Source organism: Rhinopithecus roxellana, chromosome 2 (genome assembly GCF_007565055.1).
Source record: "Rhinopithecus roxellana isolate Shanxi Qingling chromosome 2, ASM756505v1, whole genome shotgun sequence".
In the NCBI taxonomy this organism is placed as follows: Eukaryota; Metazoa; Chordata; class Mammalia; order Primates; family Cercopithecidae; genus Rhinopithecus; species Rhinopithecus roxellana.
This window is the reverse complement of record NC_044550.1, coordinates 129,697,221-129,714,123: the sequence shown is the minus strand read 5'-3', so window position 1 is coordinate 129,714,123 and position 16,903 is coordinate 129,697,221. Positions and strand designations below refer to the sequence as shown.

The following is a 16,903-nucleotide window of genomic DNA, read 5'->3' as shown; positions in this document are numbered from 1 at the left end:
ATTTCTCTCCTTAAAAATGTTAAGAAAAACTATCCAAACGACTTCTACTTAGTCACCCTGGACTAGAACATTGTCTAACAAGCCACCTTTAGGGTCATTTGAAGCTGAAGGGAAGTAGTACCATTATTTTTACCCATGACTAAAGCTCCTGCTAACCTGTGGAAGACTGAGGAGTGGCAAAGGATTTTTGTTCGGTAGAGATGCAAACGAATTCTGTCCAATAGAGAGGTCTGGTTTCACTGGGCTGTAGGGCATCAGCCAGATTCGCATGAAATTTAGCAGTCCCGTTTCAGTCATCTTTCACTGCTATCCTCTTTGGAAATAGTGTATTATCCTCCCTGAGTTAAATACAACGATGTATTTAACTCAGGCCACTCTGTTTATGTGAGTTCATTTTTAACATTTTGAAAATGGAATTGTGGAGGAAGTCAGGTTTTTTTTTTTTTTTTTTTGAGACGGAGTCTTGCTCTGTTGCCCAGGCTAGAGTGCAGTGGTATGATCCCCGCTCACCCCAGACTCCGCCTGCCCGGGTTCAAGCAATTCTTCTGCCTCAGCCTCCCGAGTAGCTGGGATTACAGGCGCCCACACCGCGTCCGGCTAATTTTTGTATTTTTTAGTAGAGATGGGGGTTTCACCATCTTGGCCAGGCTGGTCTCGAACTCCTGACCTCATGAACCACCCTCCTCGGCCTCCCAAAGTGCTGGGATTACAGGCATGAGCCACCGCGCCCGGCCGGAAGTCAGCTTTTACATAGTGGTCAGGTGAGGGATTGGGAATTAAGTGCTTTTGCAAAATAAAGTTCATTGTAAAAGATTCTAAGCGAACAATCCCTAACCCTTAAAATGTACCAGGCACTGCTCCGGCTGCTGTGGATGTGGGAACTCGTCTCTCTCGGGGGCCAGCGCTATCACCGCCGGGCTCCAACCTGTCTCCCAACCACCAACCTGTGCTTCTCTATGTACCCCTCAAAAGTGCCTTCAGAGGGTCTAGATTGAGGTACGGGGCAGGGCAGGCCTGAAGCACAACTGACGGCTCCGTTGAGAGCAGGCCCGCAGCTTCGGCTCCCCAGAGGGCGCCCCACTATACCCCACCGCACTCCTCTACACCCCAATCCTTGCCCAGGCCCCGCCCTCTGCCCAGGCCCCGCCCCTGCCTAGACCCTGTCCCCGCCCTGCCCGGCCCAGACCCCGCCTCTGCCCTGCGCCCCGCCCAGGAGGCCGGTTGCCCGCCGCGGCCGGGGGCGGAGCGCCGCCTGCTCAGCTCCACCCCATAGTCCAGCATCGCCGACTCCGCCTCTTTTGACACCACGCCTGCGCAAACAGTCTTCCCCCGCGACCACGCCTCCGCCTTGAGCGTGCGCGTGCGCGCGTCCAGGCGCTCCCGTCAGGCAGTGCGAGGCGCGCGGGTTACGGAGGGCGGAGGCGGCGGTTCCTGTGAGAAGCTAGCGGCGCTTCCTCAGGTGACTGACGCGGGCCTCGGTTCTGGGCGCCGGGGTGTGGGACTGGAGGAGTGGCCGCGATCCCCGACTGCACCCCGCTGCCTCTTCTTTTCCTGCGCTTCTGGGGACTCCTTCCAGGAGCTCCGGCAGCTGCCCGGGCATCACGGCCCGGCCCGCGGAACGAGGAGCTGGGGTGGGGGCTGCGCAGGCCCGGTTGTCCCGGCGTCTGCAGCTCGGTGTGGACGGCGATTTGGTGGGCTTCTGCGGTTGTTTTGTTAGCGTGCTTAGGTGTCACAGCTGGGTGACTCTCGGAAGGAAGGTTTTGCCGCTGGCGCGTCTGGTGTATCGCGGCCTCGGGGCCGCGGATCCCTGGGCCTGACGCCGCCTCTGGGGTTCGCGCGGCCCCGGCGTCGGGGCTGCCTCAGCGCTGGCTGAAGGCCGGCCCGAAGCGCCCTTAATTGTGACCGCGCGCTGCCCTGCTGCTCCTGCTGTTCTCCGCGCCGCGGTAGTGGACTCTGGAGGTAGAGCCTTGCCCGACGAGTCGTTGAGGTAAATAGTTGATTCTTCAGAAGATGTGCCATACTTATTTGCGTTTTCTTACATATGGAGGGCAGGGAAGAGAGGCTGCCTAGCCTCCTGGTGACTTGGGTTTGTTTGGATCCATTTGTTTTGAATTAAAAACAAACGTTGCTCTGTAAAGAGTAATGCATTTTAAATGCATCTTTGGAAAAAACGATAAAGTGGATCCAAATAGATCCACTTTCTTGTTAATTTTCATTACTGTTGGGGTTTTCTGAGAACTAGCCTAATTGTTTCTGTTTCTCTTTATCATCATCAAACGTGGCAGCTACGACTGCCTGTCAATTATCCGGCTCTTGGATATCATGTGATATTTGTCTTCTTTATAAAAACACTGTCGTCATATTTGTGGTCTAATACTTATTTTCTTCCCCCCAGGAGGAATCATTATAGATTCTAAAAATAGATTTTCCCTTCTCTGTGGACTTGGTATACGTAGCTTTTTTCTATTTGGATTTATTTTCTAAAAATCAACACCGTAAACCCATATCAGATGCAACAAAATTGGGGTAGTTAAACCATGAGTTGTGGAAATGAGTTTGTGGAAACATTAAAAAAAATTGGTTTTCCCAAAGCTGATAATCTTAATGGAGAAGACTTTGACTGGTTGTTTGAGGGCATTGAAGATGAATCGTTTCTGAAGTGGTTTTGTGGGAATGTGAATGAACAGAATGTGTTGTCTGAAAGAGAATTGGAAGCTTTTAGCGTTCTTCAGAAATCAGGCAAGCCCATCCTAGAAGGGGCGGCGTTGGATGAAGCTCTTAAAACGTGTAAAACTTCTGATTTGAAGACACCTAGACTGGATGACAAAGAGCTGGAGAAATTAGAGGATGAGGTTCAAACTCTACTGAAATTAAAGAACCTAAAAATTCAGCGGCGTAATAAATGTCAATTGATGGCTTCAGTAACTAGCCACAAATCTCTGAGGTTAAATGCTAAAGAAGAATCAGCCACTAAAAAGCTGAAGCAGAGTCAAGGAATTCTAAATGCAATGAATACTAAGATCAGTAATGAACTTCAGGCTCTTACTGATGAAGTTACACAATTGATGATGTTCTTCAGACATTCTAATTTAGGTCAAGGGACAAATCCACTGGTATTTTTATCGCAATTTTCCTTGGAAAAATACCTAAGTCAGGAAGAGCAAAGCACAGCAGCATTAACTTTGTATACCAAAAAACAGTTCTTTCAGGGTATACATGAAGTAGTTGAAAGTTCAAATGAAGACAATTTTCAACTTTTAGATATACAGGCACCATCTATTTGTGATAATCAAGAAATCCTTGAGGAGAGACGACTAGAGATGGCTAGACTGCAGCTGGCATACATTTGTGCTCAACATCAATTAATTCACTTGAAAGCAAGTAATTCAAGCATGAAGTCAAGTATAAAATGGGCAGAGGAGAATCTTCATAGCCTAACCAGCAAGGTAAGCATAAGAAATGAGATTGGATTCACATTGTAATTATTGTTAAGGAATAGAGGATATAATATTGCTATTGAAGTACTTTAGACTGGGGCATCTAATAAGAGATTACATTTTATTTTCTCATTGTTCAGTGTTTATTTGTGATCTGTGTCAGTGTTTCATACAAATAGATCCGTACGTTAATGGAGGGCAGCAAGAGTAATTATCTCAACCACATTTTCTAGTTTATTTTAAACAAACATGCTTTAATTTGCATTTTGAATTTTAAATTTGTGTAATGCAGATACAGTCTGGACTGAAATTTTCTTTTTAGGATGTCGCTAGAAACTAATTGCTTTATTTTGGGTATTCTGCCTCGTTTGCTCCAACCAGAGCATAGTGCTAATGAAGTCAGAGGTCCAGGTTCAGTAGACTGAAACTGATTTCTTTTTGAAAATACATGGATAAATGTATTGCAGATGTCTGTCTGCACTCTTGGAGAGCTTGCTTTCTTGGTAATATAACTGCTAGATACTTGAGTAAAAAATGTAACATTTCTGAATCTGGATATCAGCACCAGGTTAGTTTCTATAGCAGACAAAAAACTGGAATAATAATAGGAAATCCAATGGTTATGTAGAAGTGCTAAAATCAACTGGCTGACTAGGACCTATTGAGGTAATTTTAACTTAAGAAAAACTAGTAACATACACTTAGATTCAGTGAATAGTGCTATTAATAATGATTTTGATTGAGTAAAACAAGTATAATAAGATCTCTATTTTGGTAGCCATTACTATATACATGGTAGTAATAGCAGTAAAATTTAGTAATTATACCCTTGATTTAGTCCACATTTTTCCCTTTTAAACTGTAATTTTGTTTTATATGAATATTAAATTAGTTTTCATTCATTGAGCTTATTATCTGGTCACCTAAAGTGGAAAGTGAAAATAATCTTAAGATGATTTCAAATTTAGGCATACAGTTTGAAATGTGTTTGCTTTTCTTTGTATAGGCTGCAGACAAAGAAAATTTAGATACTAAAATTTCTAGCTTGACCAGTGAGATTATGAAACTTGAAGAACAGATCACTCAAATAAAAGACAGAAGTTTACCTGCTGTGGTAAGAGAGAATGCCCAGTTATTGAATATGCCAGTGGTAAAGGGAGATTTTGATCTGCAGATTGCTAAACAAGATTATTACACAGCAAGACAAGAGTTAGTTTTAAATCAATTAATAAAACAAAAGGCATCATTTGAACTTCTACAGTTATCGTATGAAATTGAATTAAGAAAGCATTGGGACATATATCGTGAACTTGAAAATTTGGTTCAAGAACTTAGTCAAAGTAACATGATGCTCTACAAGCAATTAGAAATGTTGACAGATCCATCAGTTTCTCAGCAGATAAATCCAAGGAATACCATTGATACTAAGGATTATTCTACTCATAGGTATGTATGCTTCATTGTTTCCTTAGTAAATTTTTCCTTTTGTTTTTGCAAAATACTAGAGAGAGTTTGAGCTAAAATTTTGGAAGTTTTTAACAATTCTTTGCATTTCACTTTTGATCTTTCTATTTTTTTTCCATTTTAGTATGCCTTTTTTTCATTTTTAGTTTTTTTACTGCCTTTTCCATTTATGCTAGATTTGAAAATAGCTACTTTATAGCTTAAGTGGATGAGGTGGAGGAATGAATGGGTTTTATTCCCCTTTAGACATTATTTATATACCTTATTTTAGATTTGGGGCCGGAAGTTTGAATACAGCTCAGCATAGTAGGTATTGCTGGGCAGGGGATTGAGTGCATTTGGAGAAGGTAGCAGTAGAGAGGGGAGAAGACTTCATTTCTGTGTGTAGTCAGGAGAATCACTGAGAATGAATGCTAGCTCCCAAGCTTCATCTGGATGTCTGAGCAATTGATGGCAGAGGGATACTGAAAATTGGAGGGCTGAAGTAGTCTTAAGACCTCAGAAATCTGGCTCCTACTCCTCATTTTTCTCCAGGACTAGGGTAAGAGCATCTAATCTTTTTGTTTTCTCATTAATAAATTGAGAGGCCTGGATAGGATTGCCTCATTGCCCAATTTCAGGGGGTACCATTGACATCATGATCTATGTGAATGATACCCCTGAAATTGTGTAGTTACGTCTGTAAGACTGTAATTGGCAGCTTTGGGATTGAACTAGTTTTAGAAAGTCTGTTACAACTTGATAAAAAAAATAACTTTTTTAAAAATTCTGAGCAAAAGTTTACTATTATAGCTATTTATATAACTATTTACATTTTACATTGTTTAAAATTTACATTTATTTTTATATTTTCTGTTGTTGTACAATTTTAGTTTTTCTCTTTTAATCCCACCACAATCCTGTAATACAGGTAGGTTAAGATGTGGAGTAGTTAAGATGTGGAAATAAGTCTCAGAGATTGATTTGCCCTAAGTTTCACGGAACAGAAAACTCAGACCTAGACCTAGGTCTTCTGTTTCAAATTCGTTGCTTGCTTGCTTGTTTTTTCCTTCCTTCCCTCCTTCCTTTCCTTCCTTTCCCTTCCTTTCTCTCTCTTTCTGTCTTTCTTCCCTTCCTTCCCTTCCCTTTCTTTCTTTTAAGACAAGGTCTCACTCTCTTGCCTAGGTGGGAGTACAGTGATGTGATGATAGCTCACTGCAGCCTCCAGCTTCTGGGCTCAAGTGATCCTCCTGCCTCAACTTCCTGAGTAGTTAGGACTACAGGCACGTGCCGCCATGCCTGGCTAATTAAAAAAAAAATTATTTTTGTAGACATGAGACTTCAATATGTTGCCAAGTCTGGTCTTGAACTCCTGGGCTCAAGTAACCCTACCACAGTGCTGGGATTACAGGCATGAGCCATAGCCTGTTGTTTCTACTTCATCATAGTTATATTCTCTGAGACAAGTGTTTTCTTGGGACAAGTGTTTTCTTGGGCGGTATCTCTGAATTGCAGTTTGAAGTAGGTTAGTGGCAGTTAAAGTTAAGAAGAATTTTATATCTAAAACTTGGATGGTGGGGAAACTGGGAATTCAGTAATAGACTGCTTATCTAATGTAGTAGTTAGAATATATATTTCTGTACTGAGATAGTGTTACAGTTAGAATGGTTTCAGTTGCTTGATTTTTGCAGGCACACAAATTATTATTATTATTATTATTATTATTATTATTATTTCTTTTTTTGGAGACGGCGTCTCACTCTGTTGCCCAGGCTGGAGTGCAGTGGCGCGATCTTGGTTCACTGCAATCTCTGCCTCCTGGGTTCAAGCAATCCTCCTGCCTCAGCCTGCCGAGTAGCTGGGACTATAGGTGCATGCCGCCATGCCTGGCTAACAGTTTTTTGTATTTTAGTAGAGATGGGGTTTCACCATGTTGCCCAGGCTGGTCTTGAATCTCCTGACCTCAGCCAATCTGCCCGCCTTGGCCTCCCAAAGTGCTAGGATTACAGGCGTGAGCCACTGTACCCAGCCAATATTTTTATAAGTTGTTACTTAGCTATCCCCACAAATGCCCCAATACAGTGGATTATAATTTTGAAAATGATACTGACTTGATAATTTTTCCCTTTAATTTTAATTTTTACATTTTAGGCTTTACCAACTTTTAGAGGGAGAGAATAAGAAAAAAGAATTGTTTCTAACTCATGGAAACCTTGAGGAAGTGGCTGAGAAATTGAAACGGAATGTTTCTTTAGTACAAGATCAGTTGGCAGTATCTGCTCAAGAACATTCTTTCTTTCTGTCCAAACGGAATAAGGATGTGGACATGCTTTGTGATGCTTTGTATCAAGGAGGAAATCAGCTTTTGCTTAGTGATCAGGTGGGTATTTACCATAGTAGTTAAAAATGCTTTTTAAAAAAATGCTTGTTTTAAAAGATATTAAAGAAAATGTTAACATGAGGAAAATATTACCCCAATTCCATTGCCTTAATATAAAATATATTTCTATGTCTCCTAATTTTTGTTCACATATAAATATGTTTTTTAGATAGTTTTGATGAGTGTGCACAGAAATTTAAAAATGTATACAATTTTTCAGACACAAAAGGATATGTAATGTTTATATTAGTGTTAAAAAATAAACTGCCTCTGTATTTTTTTCACTCATCTTAGCAAACACAGGATTGCCTTTATATCTTTAAAATCCTCTGTGTACACTTACTGGTATATGCTCCTCCTAACATAATTCCTCTCTCATCTTCAAAGATTAACTACCATGCTTAATTTTGTTCATTATTTTCTTGCTTTTATGTATAGTTTTATTACACACACACATACACACATATATATATATATTCCTAGACTGTGTATTTAGTTTTATATGTTTTTGAACTTTATATGCTGTTATACTGGTGGTGGTACACCGAAGGTATGTATATTGAAGGTATGTATCCTTCAAAGACTTGCTTGCTTTTTCAATGGCTTAACATGTTTTTGAGACTCACTCATATTGATACATGTAAAGCTATAGTTCATTCATAGTGTTCTCTTTTATATGGTTAGTATTCCATTGTGTGATATTCCACAATGAAATTATCTGTTAGATTGACAGACATTTAGGTTATTTACAGTTTTTATTACTATAGATCTTACTCTTATGATAGTCGTGTATGTCTCATAGCTGCACAATTCCAGTTTCTCCACATCTTTGCCAACACTTATTTCCTGTGGTTTTTAAAATAGTAGCCATCCCGATGGGTGTGAAGTGGTATCTGTGATTTGTTTTTTGAATGGTCTCCCGTTACTGATTTTTGTCTTCTTGATCTATTGAGAATTGTATACAAATTTCCACTGTGATGGTGGATTTGAAAATTTCTCCACGTAGGCCAGGTGCAGTGGCTCACGCCTATAATCCCAGCACTTTGGGAAGCTGAGGTGGGTGGATCACAAGGTCAGGAGTTCAAGACCAGTCTGGCTAAGATGGTGAAACCCCATCTCTACTAAAAATACAAAAATTAGCTGGGCGTGGTGGCGGACAACTGTAATCTCAGCTACTTGGGAGGCTGACACAGGAGAATTGCTTGAACCCGGGAGACAAAAGTTGCAGTGAGCCGAAATCGTGCCTCTGCACTGCTTCGTGGGTGACAGAGCAAGACTCGGTCTCAAAAAAGAAGAAAATTTCTCCATGTAGTTGTATATCATTTTTTTGTCTATGTATTTTGAGTCTTTTATAAGTTATATCCAGGTTTAAAATCACAGTGAATATCCTGATCATTTTAAATTGCAGTGAATTAAAGCATTTAGCATTACATAGTGACTATTCCTGTGATGCTTTTTGTCTTGATATTCTTTTGTCTAATATTAATATTCCTGTGCCATTTTTCTTTTTCTTAGTAATTATAAGGCATGTAGTTTTCTTTACACTTTTCCATTAAGTTTTTATTATTAGTTAAGTCCTGATTCATGGACCCAGGTTAGGGATCATCATGTACCTAGGTCCCCCTCTACCACCCTGGGAGAAGGATGGAGAACAGAGGAAAGGTGGGGTGGAGCCAGTTCAGATTTTCCGAGGAAGCGTGCCTTTGTCCCAGGTCAAGACCAAGGATATGGGGCAGAGGGACTTCTACACATGCCAGTACCATTTGCACACAGAGATATCACTCCCTTTAGCAGTCATTGCTTTCTTGGAGTGGTAGAAGTCCAGGTAGTTCTGCCAGCAGTTCATGTTCTGGTTCCAGTTGACAAAGTGGCTGTCAAATGGGACAGTCCTGTAGTTCTTAATTTTGACCTTCATGTCTTCTGCCATGGTGCTAACTTCTGAAGACCCTCAGCAAAGACCATAGTTTTGTTTTTACTTAGCATGATGAAATAAACATTTTTACTCTCCAAAGTTTTCTTAACTTTTAATGTTAACTATACTGTCTTGATTTAATTACTATGCCATCAGTTTTGTAGCTGGTTATTGTTATTGGGCATTTTGATAGTCTTCATTTTTTTCTTTTATTTGCTCTTGAACAATATCGTGTATATCTTTATGTATATAGCTTTTTGTTGTTGGATACTTCCATCTGGATAAATTCTTGGAAATAGGATCATTGGGGTTTTTTTGTGCTGGGGCCGTATATACTTTTTTTGCCTTTGATACTGCCAGATTGCCTTTTAAAGGAGTTTATAATGCTACCAGCACTATTTAAGTGTCCACTAGACACCATTGATCATTTGGCACATCATCATTTTATGAATTGCTAAAAAAAGAAAAACTCTTAGTTAAAGCGACATAATGTTTTCTTATTAAGAATTTTTGTTTTTCATACTTAGTAGAAAAGATCTTTTACCTACCTATGTGTAGGTACACATAGATTTTTATCATACCACTCTTGGACATATGTTAAAAGGAAAAAATAAGTCAATTTAAATGGTTAGGGTAGTTCTAAAGCATCACATTTCAATGTTCAATTCTTCTAAGTTATTTTTTGACTCAGAGTTGTCTGTAATTTTCCACACTGTATATCAAGAATGTTGATGAAAAAGTATTTCTTAAGAGTACCTGGCCAGAAACAGTCATATGATGTTCTTGATTAAGATGCATCTTCATTTCACATATGTTAAAATGTGAAAAAAATGCATCCAAGAATCACTAAAATATGGTAATTTCACTCTAATCTTATCAGTAGGTATCATTAGTGTTTTTCCCTAGCTCAATGTGATGTAAAATGCTGTATCAATTTTAACTTGTGTTTCTATTATTAATGAAGCTGAACTTCAGTCTCTGTAGCAATATTATTTTAGCAACTGTATGATCTTTAGTATTTAATTGAAGGTAAAGATGAGATTGTTGTTTCTCAGTATATTCAAGTTTATCAAGTTTGTCTTAGAGGAGATCACTAAATATAGATATAATGTTGAAATTACTTGATTTTCAAAAATATGTATTTTAAGAAGTACTGCTCTGTGAATTGGCATTTATGACAGGTCTTAGGTAGTCATTCTTGAACTTGTACATTAGAATCATCAGGGAGCATATCAAAATGCAGGTTCCTAGCTCTGTACAGAGATTAAGTAATTTAATCTAGTAGGGGGTACAGGAATCTGTATTCATAACAAGTACCTCAGATAATTATGCTTGTGGACCATGCCTAGAAGCTGTGGAAAATTGAGGGTAGTTAGAGCAACAGATTTTTCTGAGAACCTCTTTGGTGATACTGGCTAAAATTTATAAGTAGAGTGCTTGATTAGAAAGCTATGGAAACTTGTTAATCTAGTTTAAATGCTAGACACTAAGGATTTTGAATTTACTATAATAAATGTGAAGGGTCGGCATGGCTAGATTCTTGAGCAGGAAAATTACATGATTAGTCAGGATGGTTTTCATGGAATGTCATGTAATTCCATTTGGTAAGATAATAAGAAAAAATGAAAAATGGAGATTTGTGTTGAGATAATTCTCTTTTATTGGTCTTCATTTCAACTTTCTCTGTACTTTCTGTCTAGAATAAACAGAGAATAAGCTAAAACAAAGTTTGACTGATTAAGCAGAATATAAGCTCCGTGAGGGAGATTTTATTCATTCTTGTATCAGTAATCTCTAAAACAGTACTTGGCACAATAGTATTTGTTGAATATATGAATGCACAGAACAGCGTACATATCAAGTACTCTTCAGGAAGTGTTTCCTTTGAATCACTTAAAATTACCTCTCAGAAGCTGTTGTAGTTAATCTTACTTAGAATTTATATTAAACCTATTATGGATTTTAAATTGAGGTTTATTTATTGCTAAAATTGTGGGAATTTATTAAGTCATTTAAAGTCTTTCCATGTAAATTATACTTTAATTTTATAATTGGTGTTAGGAAAAAAGTGTTTGAATTTTTATTTTTATTTTCCTTTTTGTAGGAGTTAACAGAGCAGTTTCATCAAGTTGAATCTCAACTGAATAAGCTAAATCATCTCCTCACTGATATTCTTGCTGATGTGAAGACAAAAAGAAAAACTTTGGCAAATAATAAATTACATCAAATGGAAAGAGAATTATATGTATATTTTTTAAAAGATGAAGATTATCTGAAAGATATTGTGGAGAATTTAGAAACTCAATCAAAGATTAAGGCTGTTAGTCTTGAAGATTGAAAATTACTGGAAACCGAATCTTTATTACATGTGCTCTTTTATTTATTAGGAGGAGACTGTGTATAATAAACACTACTAAATTTTTAAAATTTGAGGTCAATGGGACATTTCATTTGATGAATTCAAGTATTATATTAATTTGGTTTTTTTTTTTATGTGGTACATTCAGAGTACCAGTGCTTTTTATGAATTGAGCATGTTAGTGGTACTTAGTCCTGGTAATTTTTTACTTACTGGGAAAAAGCATTATTACATAATGCAAATATTTTTAAATACAGTTATCTCTCTCCTTTACTTTCTTTTTAGAAATAGAAATTTTCTGCTGTTAAATTTTTTTTTTTTTTTTTTTTGAGATGGAGTCTCACTCTGTGTCCAGGCTGGAGTGCAGTGGCACGATCTTGGCTCACTGCAACCTCCACCTCCCAGGTTCAAGCAATTCTCCTGCCTCAGCCTCCCGGGTAGCTGGGACTACAGGCGCGCACTGCCACGCCTAGCTAATTTTTTGTATTTTTAGTAGAAATGGGGTTTCTCCATGTTGACCAGGATGGTCTCCATCTGCTGACCTCATGATCCCCTCTCCTCGGCCTCCCAAAGTGCTGGAATTACAAGCGTGAGCCATCACTCTCAGCCGCTATTAAATATTTTAAAATGTGTAGAATTTCTAGTCAGCATTTTTAAATCTGTAGACCTTAATATGTGAAAGAGCCAGGTCCCCTCATGTTTGACTGTCAGATAAAATTTTGCTGCTCAAATTGTATTACTCCATAATTCCCTGCTATGGACCTTTAGACTGTTTTAATGTCCCTACTTGTACCGCAGAGTATTAGGACTTCGTTGGCCATCATTCATTTTAGAGTCTGAATTCTGGGGACTCAAAAGTTTTCTACAAGACAGCTCAGCAGTGCGTTGACTTTAATATGACTTACACATCATAAATGACTTTCAAATGAAATTTGAATTTCGAAATTCTGTAAAAGTGGTTGTTCAAAAGATGTATGATACTGTTTTAATCAGTTTAAGAGCAAAAATGTTTAATTATATTTAATAATGGTATTTGGGCAACCAAAAAATAAGGGTTGGTCTAAAATAATGTGGAGTACCTCATCTGTTATTACATCAGATGCTTCTGGAGTGCCTAATTTATACGTGGCCTGTGACAAATACCATGTGAGCTTTGTAGGAATATCTTTAAGAATATTTCTCACCTGTTTGTAATATGGAGTGCCAATCTAAAAACTACATGTTTTGGGTGGTCTTTGTGGAATTTTTTAGCTATAACCATCAGAAAACAGGCATACCTGGATGACAGATGAACCCTCTTGATTTTTGAAACCCATCAAACAAAAATATTTTCCAGTTACTGTGTTTGTTATTTAAAACCTTAATTTTGTAGCAATAAATTTTGTTTACAATTTTGCTATCAGCTCCATATCACCTGAGCAACATATTTGTTGTATGTATTTTTTTCTATTCTATCTTGGGATAAAGAGTTTACTTAAAATTTTTCTTTTCTCCAATAATGTGGAAAATATGTCATCTGGTTTCCTGGTTTATGGTAGCAAATTCTGTTTATATTAGTGTCAGATATTTAGATGTGTGGCCAAACGCTTGATTTATTTAATTAGTTGATTAATTTTTTGAGACAGAGTCTAAGTCTGTCACCCAGGCTGGAGTTGAGCAGAACAATCTCAGCTCACTGCAACCTCTGCCTCCCAGGTTCAAGTGATTCTCCTGCTTCAGCCTCCTGAGTAGATGGGATTGTAGGTGTGCACCACTGCACCTGGCTGATTTTTGTATTTTCAGTAGAGACAGAGTTTCACCATGTTGGTCAGGCTGGTCTCACACTCCTGACCTCAAGTGATCTACCCGCCTTGGCCTTCCAGAATGCTGGCATTACAGGTGTAAGCCACCATGCCCCTGCTCAGTTGCTTGATTTATACTGTCCCTACCCAAGCCTTCGCTTGCTCAGCCCAGGGGACCAGCAGGACTGATCAAGGCAGGGATAGTAGTTGTGTGTCTGCCGTAATTACCCAAGTTAGTTATAATCATTGTGTTACTAGGTATGTTTATTTGAAGATTTATTTTGTTTTGTTTTTATTTTTTGAGACGGAGTTTCGCTCTTGTTGCCCAGGCTGGAGTACATTGACGTGATCTCAGCTCACTGCAGCCTCCGCCTCCTGGGTTCAAGTGGTTCTCCTGCCTCAGGCCTCCTGAGTAGCTGGGATTACAGGCGCCACCATGCCCGGTTAATTTTTCATATTTTTAGTAGAGACGGGATTTCATGTTGGCCAAGTTGGTCTCTAACTCCTGACCTCAGGTGATCCATCTGCCTCGGCCTACCAAAGTGCAGGGATTACAGGCATGAGCCTATTTGGAGATTTAATATCATTTTTCAAACCTCAGGAAGTATTTGAGTAGATCGTTTGCTTCTAAATTGGTTACCTAGAAAATAAGTTCTTTATCTATTTACTATGATACCTGGATTGAGCCTCTAGCTATTTTGCTTTTTGCTTTCTATCTGTATTATTGGATGATTGATGCCTATTTTCTATGGTTATGAATATAGACATTTTAAATGAAAGTCTTGGTATATCAATTTTTCAAAATAATTGTATTTCTTGTTTTAAAGTCTTCGAATTAATATATGGGATTTATCTTATGTTAATCTTACATTTAGGATTTTGTGAAAATGGAAAATTATGAGGCATTGGTAGGCTTTGATCTCTGTAATACACCGCTCTCCACTGTTGCTCAGAAGATTATGTCTGCTATGCATTCAGGTGATTTAGTGGATTCTAAGACTTGGGGAAAGAGTACAGAGAGTAAGTAATTCTTATGAACCTTTCTCTCTCTTGATACTTTGAATGTTAGTTGTTCTAAAGACTAAGAATTGAAAATGGAATGCACGTAGACAGATGAACCCCAGCTTCTGCCCCTTTTACACTCACTCAGTGCCGACTGAGCTTCTGCTTGCTAACTTTCATGTTCCCTTAACCTTCATTGCTTTAAAAATGTAACACTCTCTTCCTTATTCCAGGTATTTCTGTCAAACATTCCCTTAGAATCTGGATCAGGTATTTTAGTATCTTTGAAAGAGATGCTTTAATCTTGGTTCTCAGGTCATCAAACCTGTACATAGTATTTGCTATTGTGTGTGGTGAACAAGAGATATGTTTTTGACAATGTGTGTATTATACTGCTATAGAAATGTAAACTCTTAGGTGGCAAGGATTATTGGATCAGTGTATGTGGGTTTATGACGTGGTATAATAGTAAAAGCAGTGGGGCCGGGCGCGGTGACTTACGCCTGTAATCCTGACACTTTAGGAGGCCAACGCAGGCGGATCATGAGGTCAGGAGATCGAGACCATCCTGGCTAACACAGTGAAAACCTGTCTCTACTAAAAATACAAAAAATTAGCCTGGTGTGGTGGGCACCTGTAGTCCTAGCTACTCGGGAGGCTGAGGCAGGAGAATGGCATGAACCCAGGAGACAGAGCTTGCAGTGAGCTGAGATCTCCAGCCTGGGTGACAGAGCGAGACTGTCTCAAAAAAAAAAAAAAAAAAAAAGTAAAAGCAGTGATATGCTCACAAATGTCACCGAAATGTTTGTAACACCAGGGTTTTTGGTGTTTTTTTGTTTTGTTTTGTTTTTTGTTGTCTTTTGCTACTAGCAAAACAGTTTTTATTTTAAATTTGCAAGTCTGGGTCAATAATTTGTGATTAGTTTCTCCTTCTACAAAATAAGGTATAAGTGTGTGAGATATAATTGAGAAATGAAATTGAATTGAAATAATTGAGAATAGTGCTGAATATTAGCACAAAAGCTCTTATAAACACAGCTTCTTGATTAAGATACAGTTGCACTTAACGTTTTGATCCATTCATATTCAGGCAGCTGTTGCTTATATACTTTATTATAGTAAAAGTCACTAATAAACGTAAGAATTTTTAAGTGCGAATTACATGCCTAGCAATTGATAGTGTAAGACACTATCATAATCCCATTTATTATTCCATATTTTTTTTAATAATAGAGTGGTGTATACTTGACAGAGGTGGAAATATACTCCCCTTCAAAAACTGGTAAGAATAATGAAATGCCTCTGGCAGCTATAATATGAGGCTCTGATGAAAAATTTGTGACGTCCATCTCATATCAGCTCTTATTGTTGTCCTAAAATACCTCGTTAATGCCTGGGATGATCACTTGAGCCTAGGCGTTCGAGTCCAGCCTAGGCAACGTAGCAAGATCCCATCTCTGAAAATAAAATACCCTGTTAAAATTCTGACTTTTGTTTGTTAAGGTTATTGAGAAGATAAAAGAAAAATATATGATATTGCTTTTCTCTCTTGGATTTGGAAAAATAGTGGAATTCTCATAAGGATTTTGTATTTTCTATTGCTGTATAACATTATTACTACAAACGTACTGGCTTAAAACAACACAATTATTGTTGTACAGTTTCTGTGCATCAGGAGCCTGGACCTGACTCTGCTAGGTCCTCTGCAAGGGTGGACTCCAGGTATCAGCCAGGGCTGGTGTCTCTCCTGATGCTGCAGTTGGGGAAGCATTCTCTTCAAAACTCACATGGTTGTTGACAGAATTCATTTTCTTACAGACTTTCAGACCAAGGGTCTCAGTTTCTCACTGGCTGGTGTGTGGAAGGTATCCCCAGTTCCTGTCATATGATCCTCTCTGTGGGCAGCCTACAGTATGGCAGCTCACTTTTTCTAAGCCAGCAAAAGTCTCTCTAACAAGACTGACATTACAGTTTTACATGATGTGATCACATACATGCTGCTGCCTTTGGTGTGTTCTGTTGGTTAGAAGCTAATCAGTAGTCCCATTCTCACTCAGAGGGTTGGGGGTTACGTGAGGACATGATACCAAGAGGCAGGGATCATAGGACCACCTTGGAGTCTTTCCACTACAGATTCTCACCAGTTTTATTCCTTCATCATTTGAATCCAAATTAAAGTTGGATTGCTGGTGGATTATTGATGAGTGATGCTGGAGCTAAAGTTTTAATTGACTGTAGATTCTTGTCAAATACTGAGCTGTTATTATGTCACATTATTCTAAGAAAAGTATTATAAATTAGCCTTTCATTTCCATGAGCCTATTTCCTACCAAATAAATACCAAAATTAAACTCAGAAATTAATGGAAATAAACTACAAATACTTACTTTTACAAACACTAAGTCACACCAAACTGTTTTAAACCCGTGATACTTGTCATTTTGGGGTCTGATTTTCTTATCTGCTAGACTGACTGAGGTGACTCAAGATACACTTTCAGTAAAGATTGGACTGTTATATCTTCTTGAAACAAGTATAGATCTTTATTTAAAAACACTTTGTCACGAAAAACACTAAAAATGCAAAACT

At 38.5% G+C, this 16,903-nt stretch overlaps 2 protein-coding genes across 3 annotated transcripts in view; both read left to right on the top strand.

Annotated features, from left to right (window-relative positions):
• Nucleotides 1-1,367: 1,367 nt before the first annotated feature.
• Nucleotides 1,368-15,059, top strand: HAUS3 (HAUS augmin like complex subunit 3). 2 transcript variants are annotated; one of them, XM_030920318.1, is made up of 5 exons: nucleotides 1,368-1,987; nucleotides 2,396-3,446; nucleotides 4,444-4,883; nucleotides 7,032-7,260; nucleotides 11,277-15,059. In XM_030920318.1, exons 2-5 carry the CDS (start codon nucleotides 2,538-2,540, stop codon nucleotides 11,508-11,510), a joined length of 1,812 nt encoding a protein of 603 aa, XP_030776178.1. In that variant the 5' UTR covers nucleotides 1,368-1,987; nucleotides 2,396-2,537; the 3' UTR covers nucleotides 11,511-15,059. The 2 variants fall into 2 exon arrangements, with proteins under 2 accessions (XP_030776178.1, XP_010382663.1); XM_010384361.2 differs by having other exon boundaries at nucleotides 1,378-1,459.
• POLN (DNA polymerase nu) overlaps nucleotides 1,390-16,903 on the top strand; it is a 167,305-nt gene continuing 151,791 nt past the window's right edge. Inside the window, exons 1-3 of the mRNA XM_030920310.1 lie at nucleotides 1,390-1,459; nucleotides 1,718-1,987; nucleotides 14,188-14,332. Coding sequence (XP_030776170.1) covers nucleotides 14,200-14,332 — 133 coding nt within the window. The 5' untranslated portion in view covers nucleotides 1,390-1,459; nucleotides 1,718-1,987; nucleotides 14,188-14,199. The remainder of the gene's footprint in view (nucleotides 1,460-1,717; nucleotides 1,988-14,187; nucleotides 14,333-16,903) is intronic.